General features: G+C 39.1%; 1 protein-coding gene across 1 annotated transcript in view; it reads left to right on the top strand.

The window, feature by feature from the left end:
• Positions 1-8,263: 8,263 nt before the first annotated feature.
• LOC143433801 (spermatogenesis-associated protein 16-like) overlaps positions 8,264-10,166 on the top strand; it is a gene marked incomplete at its 5' end in the record, with an annotated part of 31,810 nt that continues 29,907 nt past the window's right edge. The window contains one exon of the mRNA XM_076706442.1: positions 8,264-8,411. Coding sequence (XP_076562557.1) covers positions 8,264-8,411 — 148 coding nt within the window. The remainder of the gene's footprint in view (positions 8,412-10,166) is intronic.

Genomic DNA, 10,166 nt, shown 5'->3' with positions numbered 1-10,166 from the left:
TTTTTAAAACAGGTCCACTTCTCCCAACCAGTATCTTTTCTTTTCCACTACCTCTGGAGAGTGATGGGCTACCAGGGAGGTTAAAGATCCATAATAAAAATAAGATTTGAAACCATATTAAAGTTACAGAGTTCTATATCCATAGAAATGGTTGATTTTCCATGTTTGTTGCCACTCTACTTACAATAGCTAAAAAATTGAATCAGACTGCTTGTCCATCAGCTGATGACTGGATAATAAAAAATGTAGTACCTACATGCAATGAAATTTTATTCAGCTGTAAGGAAAAATTAAATCGTGTAATATGTGAGTGAAGAAGAAATGACCAATTCCTGTACAAATATGGTACCCGATCAGAGGAAATAGAGAATTCAGGCAGACCAACAAGATGAATGAGATTGAATAAATAATAAAAAGCTTTTTATTTTAAAAATAAAGGGGGAGGAAGAGGGAGCCTTTATTGCTAAATTCTAAAGAATGACTAGTATCCATTCTTCCTAAATTATTACCAAAAAAAAATTTAAATTGACGAAAGAAGCTCTTCCAAACACAATATATAAGGCTAGTATTATTCTGACATTAAAACCAAATGAGAATGACTACTGGTTGGTATTCTTGAGGACACAGATTTTTAACAAAAAGTTTTAACAAAATAGAAAATTAATCACACAAATGAGTTAAAATGACCATTATCGAAGGGGATTCATTCTAGAGCTGCAAGAATGGTTCAGCAAGTCAATGAATGTGATCCACCCAGTCAACAAGATGAAGACACACTCCTGGTGGAAGTGTAAACTGGTTCAATCACCATGGAAACCAATACAGCAGTTCCTCAAGAAATGAAAAGTGGAGTTATCATGTGTTACTGCTCCTGAGAATAGATCCCCAAGGAACTTAGATTAACATAACACAAAGATGCTAGCACAGAAGTTATCCTAAATGCCAATCAGCAGATAAGTACATTTTAAATGTGAAGTCTTTCCAACTTGTTTCTCTGTGTGTGTGTCTCTTTCACACATTAAATAAATAAATGTAATAAGGATATTTTTAAGCAGTAAGACCAAAACCTCAATAAATGCAGGAAAAGCATTTGATTAAATTCATTTTCCCTTATGACTAAAATGCTGGACAAATTAGGTCTAGAAAGGGGCAAACATCAAAATGATAAAGCTGGGTGTGATAACACAGGAATCAACATTTGAACAAATGGGCAAGAGCTGACATCTTCCTCCTGAAAATCTAGAACACGATGGACACCCATTACCATCACTTTAACTAAACACAGTACTAGAAGTACTAGCCATAGCAATCAGTCAAGAGAAAGAAAGAAAAAGATCAGGAGGGGCGGGGAGGGGAAAAAGAGTACCCAACATGGAAGTCATATCAGTTTGCCAATGACAGACTTTTATATGTAAGAAGACCCAAACTCTCCAACAAAAACCTATTAGAATTAATAAAGCAAGTCAACAAAGTTAAAAACAAAATTGGTAGCATTACTACACACAAGTAGCAAACTGTTCAAACTAGAAATGAAGGAAGCCATCCCATTTGCAACAGATACAGATGCTAACATTAAATTCTTAAGAACAATTTTAACCAAACAGTTGAAATATCTCTACAATGAAGGCTAAAACGTGGATGAAAGAAACAGAAGAATCTGGAGAAAACAGAAGTACATCTTGTGTTGATGTGCTGGAAGAATCAATATTGTTAAAATGTTTGTAATACCAAAAATATTCACAGAGCCAGTGAAATCCCTATCAAAACACTAGAAATCTTAGTTTTTCATTCACCTATCTATCTGTATAGATATCTATCTGCACCACCTGGCTTCAAGACTTACTGCAGAGCCATGGCTATTAAAAGACCACTGGATTGGCATAAATGTAGATGGACAGACCAGAGAGGCTGGAAACCAACCTGCACATCTACAACCAGCTCATTGATAATAAAGGTGCTAAAAATCGCAGTGAAGAAAGAACAATCTTTTCAATAAATACAGGGGTGGGCATGGCTTCCCTCTTGTTGGGTGTTTTAAGTCCAATCAGACACCCGTTCATTACCACTGACAAGTGAGGGCCACTAATTGCACCTTCACTGATGCCTCGCCATGCCAGGCATTGTCATGGTTTCTAAGTGTAGAATAGGACTGTTCTGGATAGGACTGCTTCATCACTTCGCCCTTGCTACAGCTTGGTTGGTCTGAGATATAGACTGAGAAAAAGAGATAAAGAACAAATGACACCAAAGCTGTTTGGTAAAGCCTCAAGGAACCAGGATATCTTACACTTAGCTAAAATTCTACACAATACATAGAAGATATTATATAGATATATAGATGTAGATATAGATATAAAAAGCTGCTTCCCCCAAGTACCACAGACTAACAAAAGAAGAAGAAGAAGAAGAAGAAGAAGAAGAAGAAGAAGAAGAAGAAGAAGAAGAAGAAGAAGAAGAAGAAGAAGAAAGAAGAAAGAAGAAGAAGAAAGAAGAAAGAAAGAAACCTTAGTATCAGGCATAAGAATGGTTGGTCAGTGTAACCCTGTGGCTCCCAAAGCAATAGAGACTATTGTGCAGCCCTTAGGTGCCGCTCAGAGGTAGGGCCCTATTGTTGAAAACAAGGCACACTTGGGACACAGGACTTGGACACAGTTCCCGAAGTCTAGCCTCCATGGTACCAGAAAATAAAATATTGTTTTTAATAAAGCATGTAGGCTGAATTTTTTTTCAAGATTGTTTCATTAACTGGTTACCCAATAATGTAATTACACTGAGTAGTGTATGAAATATTGCTGTATTCCTTTACCAGAGCAATATGAGACAGGTTCAAAGTCCAAAAGATTATTAGTTCTAGTAAAAAGCATAGCAAGGATATTTCAGGATCCAATGCAAGGGCAACCCATATTCTCATACCTACTCTATAATAAGAATCATTTTTCCTTAAAGTTATAAAAATGTTCTTCAATCCATCATCCTCTTGGGAATCTTTCTTTCATTGTTTTGTTGTGAGAAAAGATTCCTTTCATGAAGCCAAGGCTGCCCTTGAACTTCTGACCCTCCTGTCTCTGTCTCCTAAGTGATGAGATAACAAACCTGTGCTACCCTGCCCAGCTGGAAAATTCACTTCTTATTCATGAGTTGTATAGCAGTCTGCTCACTCACCACTCACTTAGGAATCTCCAGGATGGAGAGCAGAGATAAAAGAATCACCTGTGTTGGTTCCCAATGGGAAGAAGGAATCTACTCACCTGCAAATACATACCTTTGTCAGTGAGAACCACAGAGAGGCCTGAATGCAAGGCCTGAAGGAGTAAGCCAAGGGCACAGATATGCCAATGAGCAGATCAAGCTGCCACATAAAAACCACACTTCTGCCACTTGCAGAAAAGCTGGTGCAAGTTCTTGGGCATTCGCCTTACCATCCCTGCTGTGAGATGGCTTTGCCAAGCTACCCTGCCAGCAGTCACTTACACTGCCAGCAGTTAGAAAAGAAACAGGGTGGAGAGTTTTTTCTCCCATCCTGTCCTGACTGTGATCTTGTTAATGTCTTTCTAGAAGCAAACTGGAAGATTAAATACCTTCACTAATTTTTTTCTTCATCCAGAATTTAAGACAAAATGCCCATTTCCAAGATATTCAGAAAGGCCAATGGAAAAGTCTTTTAGCTGTTAGAAACAGATAGACTTGCATTTGCTTTCCTGTCAAATATATTTAAGTAAAGTGTTATGCCCAGTGTCCCAGAATAAGTCGAATTTGAAGATGAACTCTTTGAAAGGAGGGCTGGGTTAAAATGAGTTCTCTGGTGTGTGTAGAGTCATAAAGAGGAAATTAAGACACATAAATGTAGCTGGGAATGTAACAAACGGGTCAGGCACATGCCTCTCATTGAGGAGGCACTAGACTCAATCACCAATACCAAAGAGAGTGAGAGACAGAGACAGAAACAAAGAGACACAGACAGAGACACTGAGACATAGAGACAGAGAGTCAGAGACAGAGACATGGAGAATAGAAGAAAGAAGACAGGAGGAAACTGCCACCTTCAAGAGAAAAAGAGAAGCCTCAGAAGAAACTAATCCTGCTGACACTTTAGTCTTCAGTCTTTGGGATATGAACTTCTGTTGCTTCAGTCAGTTGTCCTGTGGACCTCTCCTATGGTAGCCCTAGCTGATTAATCAGGAGCCAACAGATTAAATAAACAAAGCCAAGTTCTGACCTTAAGCCTGAGTCTGCAGCATCCTTCCTCCCTACATCATTCGTCATACATCTGCATGTGACTTCACACCCACTCTGGCTACAACAGCCCTCCTACAGCTGGATTCAGCGATCATCATGTAGAAGCACAACACTGAAGGAAGACCAAGAGCCTTAATTCATCTCTATCTCTGAGTTCCCGACTTGATGCCTGTGTTGCCCCTGAATACCCCTCCAAAGCTGGCCCAGGTCACAGCACACAGATCCTACCACACACCCACAGCCAAGGATAATTCCATCTGAGTAATATCTATTATCCAACACCCTGAACATGGAAAAGCATGTTATGAGCAATCTAAGAGGCAAGAGAACATTTTGTATTGTAAGAAGCATGATTCTTTTTGTGAAGACACATAGATGATCATAGAGGCCATGTGACATCATTGAGAAATGGAACAAGCAATGACAAAGTTCAACTAAGGTATTTAACTTAAAATCAACATAATTAGAAACTCATGGGTTAGAAAAGTTAATATTGCAATACTATTTTTAACAGGAATAGAAACAAGCAATCTTAAACTTCAGATGGAAGCATTAATGACCCCAAATATCCAAAGCTATCCTGACGAAAAGGAGCATAGCCTGACTTCAAGTTATTTTGTAGAACCACAGCCATAATAACAGCATGGTGTTGGTATAAGAATGACCAATATAGAGCAGGATGGAGGACTCAAAAATAATGTCAGTAACTACAACTACCTGATTGTTCTACAAGGATGCCAAAACATATATTAACAAAGGGCAACTTTTTTTAGCAAATAGTGCTGAGGAAACTGCAGAAAAATGAAGCTAGATCCTTCTCTCTAACCCTTTATCAAGAACAATGCCAAATAGACCAAAGACCTCAATGTAAGATGAAAAATTAGAGGAAAGAGTTTAAGGTATTAGCATGCACACACACTTCCTGAATAGAACTCCAGTCACTCAGCAATACCAACAATAGACAAGTGGACTTCATGATATTTAAAAGCTTCTCAGCACATCCTGAATCAAGCAAGTGAAGAGACAAGACAGGCTACAGAATGGTAGAAAATCCTCACTCCCTATGTAGCTGACAAGACTAATATTTAACATATACAAAGAACTCAAGCTACATAGGAAGAAATTAAACAGCCCAACCAAAAACAGGCCACTGAAATGAAGAGATAATCCTCCAAAGATAAAATACACACAGCCAACTAAACATGAAAATGTGTTGAACTTCACTAGCTATCAGATAAATCCACATTTGAGATTTTGTCTCATCCAAGACAAAGCAATGGCCATCAAGAAAAGAAATAACAACAAATGTTGGCAAGAATTTGGACAAAGATGAAGCCTTATGCACTGCTGGTGGGAATGTAAAATTATCAAGATATTATGGAAATCAGAATGAAGGATACTCAAAAGAAAGAAAGAAAGAAAGAAAGAGAGAGAGAGAGAGAGAGAGAGAAAGAACTACCATATGACCCAGATATACCACTCCCAGTATTTACCCAAGAGCCTCCACATCAACATGTCACAGAGACACTTGCATATCAAATGTTTGGAGCAGCAATAGTCATACTAAGTAAGACCAAGCTTTGCCCAACAACAGAGGAATGGGTGTTTAGAAAGTGCTATAGCCGCATAATAGATTTTTTCAGGAAAATGGCTATGACTGTAGATAATTGGATTGAGTTGAGTTGGCTTCAGAAAAACAGCATCTGAACCTGAAAATGGACCCCCAGACAGAGTTATTAAATTAACAGGCTGGCAAGCCAAGGACGGGTAAGATTCTGCACAGAGCCTTACCAACCTAAGACAGAAGTGTATTGCTTTTGATAATGCATATTCCATGATGGGTAAGGAAGGCATTCTTGTTAGAGCAACCTAAGACAGACTCAGTTTTGTTAATGAAATAAAAAACGGGAGAGAGGCAGAGAGCATTTGGGGCTGTTTGGCAAGAATCTGACATGAGCCAAGGACAAGAAAATGGGCTGTTTGGCAGAAATATAACATTGGCCAAGGACAAGGAAGTAGGCTTCAGGCAGGAATAGGACATTAGGCTAGAACAAAGAATAATTTCACGTAAAAATCTAAATCTTAGGCTAGAACAAAAAAATAATTTCAGACAGGAACCTAAATATTAGGCTAGAACAAATAAATACTTTCAGACAGGATTGTAAATTTTAGACTATAACAAGGAAGTAGGCTTCTGACATGAAAATGGGCTAGGACAGGGAAGTAGGCTCAGCTACTTTGGTCATTCTGATAAGCCCTTAGAAACAGTTATCAGGGAAGTGTTCATGTAATTGGGTTTAATGCCTTGCTTTTTATTTGACTATTTGTGTTTATTGTATTGCTTGTTCCTTGACTATTTGCATCTATTGTATTGCTAGACCCTCAACCTAGAACTGACCTTAATACATGCATGTAATCAAAATGGCATAAAAGCATAAAGGAGGAGGGGGGTGGGATGGGGTGGGGGGGTTCTAGGGAGGGGAAATGGGGAAAAGGGATGACATCTGTATTGTGAATAAATAAAATATCTAATAAAATAAATAAATTATATTACAATCTCAAAATAAAGTTAAATTTAAAAAAGAAAGAAAGAAAGACAAGCATCCTGTTTGCTCTTGTTTGTGAGTCCTAGATGTCAAGAGACACAAAATCATGTGAATTTTTAATGACCTGAAAAAGAAGCAAATCTCTCTAGAGAACAAGGAGATTCCTGAGCCAGTGCAAAGGTGGGGCCTCTGGGGGAATAGTCACAGTGTAGCACACACGTGTATAAAAAATGTCCTATGCAACCCTGCAACGTGGAAAAGTCAGCTCCTTCCTCTTCACCTTCTTAACGTTTCCAAAATATCATGTTGATAATGTATAAAATCAACAAAATATAATTTGTTTCTTGGGTTCTCCTCCACTGTTGCACAGTTCCAATCTGTTGGTTTTCTTATTGGTTGTAGGTACGTCTTATTTGTCAGAGAAACTTCTTATTCTTATGTATTTTTTTATGTGTATGAGTACACTTTATCTATCCTCAGACACACCAGAAGAGTGCATCAGATCTCAGTACAGATAAGGTTGTGAGCCACCATGTGGTTGCTGGGAATTGAACTCAAGGCCTCTGGAAGAGCAGTCAATGCTCTTAACCACTGAGCCATCTCTCCAACCCCTTCTTATGTATTCTTATATATGGACATTTAATACAATGTGCTTTTGTGCTATTTTCAGAAAAATGGGGTAGCTATAGACATACTTTTTGTACAATCTTCAAGATTCCTTCAGAAGAAAAGTTGTAGAAAAAGAACAGACAGCCTTTAAATTTGAAATGGCTCCTTTTTTAAACTTGATACAGGTATAGATGTGGCCTATTTAAAACAGGAAGCTCAGAGGGAGGGCAAGGTCCTAGCATGAACTGTATGTGAGCAAATGTAATTTAAAGAAACATCTTGCACAGCTGAATTTGTCTCATGTCACCTAGATCCAGAGGTAAGAATACTTTGCTGGGGAAGCTGAGAGAGGTTCTTATTGCTAAAGGCTTTCACAGGAAAGGGATTAGAAAAAATGTATGTCCACATGCCATGATTCTTATAAAGATAATTCAGTACAGGTGGTTTGGTGTATTTTAAAAATATTTTTGCATAAACTGATCACCAATATCTGTTCATCAGTAGATTGGTTATAATGTCGTATCTAAGAATTTGATTTTCTAAATAAAGAGAAATGACACCTTGAAAAACAGAATTTTAAAAAAAAAGAAATAAAGAAAAGAAAAACAGAATTTTTATTTTATCTTAAGACAGGCTTGGGGTACAGGTGGTTATTTACAAACTTTCTTCAGTTAATTGGATTTCTTAACATGAAATAGTATTTTCAAAACTAATTAAATTGTATTCTAATGAATATTTAAGACCAAACTATGTTATCTTTGCTGTACAGTATATAGATTTTTAAATCATCCATAAAAGTAATTATATTTTTTACGTTCTCAAAAAGTATTATGCTATTACTGCTGCTAAGTGGGTCGTTTGCTTCTTCACAGGCCATGATTGAAGAAGCCATCACCAGAGCAGAAGCTTTCTCAGTTATGTACACACCCTTTGCAACAAAAATAAGGGCTGATAAAATAGAAAAGGTGAAAGAGGTGTTCATGAAAACTCACCCTGCCTACGTGGAGTGTATCTACACAGGTAAGTTCATCTCCCTCACGCAGGCTGCTGCCGATGTTCCGGTGCCATGGCGACCAACACAGTGTGCTTCGTGGTTTGCTGGTTGTTTGTACTTACAGGTATAAGCTTTAATCTAAAGGGTTCAAATGTGAACTTATTTTTAAGACTTTAAGTAGAGCTAGCTTCATTTCAACACAATGTGCCTTGTGTGCTCACAATTTTAGGCTTCTTAAGGAATAAATCTAGAAAACTCTTAAGGTTTTAAAAGGAAAAAATAGTAAAAGCCTGTGATGAAAAGCTAAGCTAACTCCCCACCTCCGGTGCCCCTCTGTACTCCCCCAGAAGTTAGTGTTTTCCTGAAGATGGATTCCTCCGCCCGCCCCCACTGCCTGCTGCTTTGCTTGTATTTCCCGTCCACTGTCCCCTTACTCCACAGCCTCCCCCACCACCACCACCCCTGCCACCCCAGGTAACCAAGGGCACCCGCTTGAGTCACTTTTCTTAAGGGAAGAAGAGGTTTATTTTGGCTCACAGTTTAACAGATGAAGTCCAGCGTGACAGGGAATGAGCGGTGGGAGGAGACTTTGCTGCTGCATGCAGGGCGGTTTGTTTTTCACAAATGGACACGTGAGTACGCCAGATGCGGAATAGGCTATAAACCTTAAGACCCTCCTTTTCTCCCAGGTTCTCACTTCTCCAACTAGACTCCACCTCCTAAAAGTTTCAAAGCCTCCCCAAAACAGCATCACCAGATGGAGACCACAGGGGTATTCAAACACTCTGTATCCCATCCTGACCCCAGCAGCACTCCAGAGGACACAGTGCTGCGCATCGCCCCCTTCTCTCTCCTTCGCTGTAAAGGTCTCGCTTTCGTACACTCGTTCCAAAATATTTTCCCTATTCACTATGTACCAAGTGTTGTTTTGAAAGGAGCTTTGCATGCACACGCTAGACAAAATGGTGCTGAACTCTGAGGACTCTCTCTGAGGACTCTCAAGTGAGGCAAGATCTCCAAAGGTGCACATCTTCTGTCCCAGGCTCTGTTTAAATCTTTTTGCTCTTTCCTATCCCTGGGGCTGAGCGTTGATTTATGAGATTAATAACAAGTCTATTATTGATCACTTCTCAAGAATCGGCACTCTACATTTGTTCTCTTGTTGTTCCCATAATTTATGAGAAACGATGATCTACATTAGAAAACAAAACAGTAACAAGAAAAGACAAATAGCCCTCTGAAGGTGCCAGTCCAGACTGCTAACAGCAGGCCTCAGATGTGAACCCAGTCCTGACCCTTGAGCCGCTTGCTTCTCCAAATTCCAGGTTTTTATCCATCGGCCTCTGGTACTTCAGAGGAAAGATAATAACTCCAACTATTGACAGCTAAATCACAAATCCCTAAAGACCAAGGGGCATTTGAGAAGAAAAGAGAGCAACTAAACACAGAATTCAGGCTGAGAGTTGATCCTTGTTTAGTGAGCTTGAGCATTCTCTTAAGCATTCAACAAAGGGCCAGAGAAAATGGCTTTGCAGGAAAAAGCAGTCACCACAGGAGCCTGACCACCTGACTCTAAAGTCCCCAGACACCACAGAAAAGCTAGTCACGCTGACTTCTGACCACGGAAAACTGAGTCCACTTGGCTACTTTCATTCTGTCATCTTAAAAGCAGTGAGGGACTCATTGGGATCGCCAGCTTGCCAGCTTCTCTGCTGGTGGAATTAGTTTAGTTATATTTAACATACTTCCCAGAGAAGTCACCACGAGTAATTAATTCTTAG

This window comes from Arvicanthis niloticus, unplaced genomic scaffold, assembly GCF_011762505.2.
Source record: "Arvicanthis niloticus isolate mArvNil1 unplaced genomic scaffold, mArvNil1.pat.X pat_scaffold_765_arrow_ctg1, whole genome shotgun sequence".
Taxonomy (NCBI): Eukaryota; Metazoa; Chordata; class Mammalia; order Rodentia; family Muridae; genus Arvicanthis; species Arvicanthis niloticus.
Note: the sequence above shows the minus strand (reverse complement) of the source record. Positions and strands in the feature narration are given on the sequence as shown.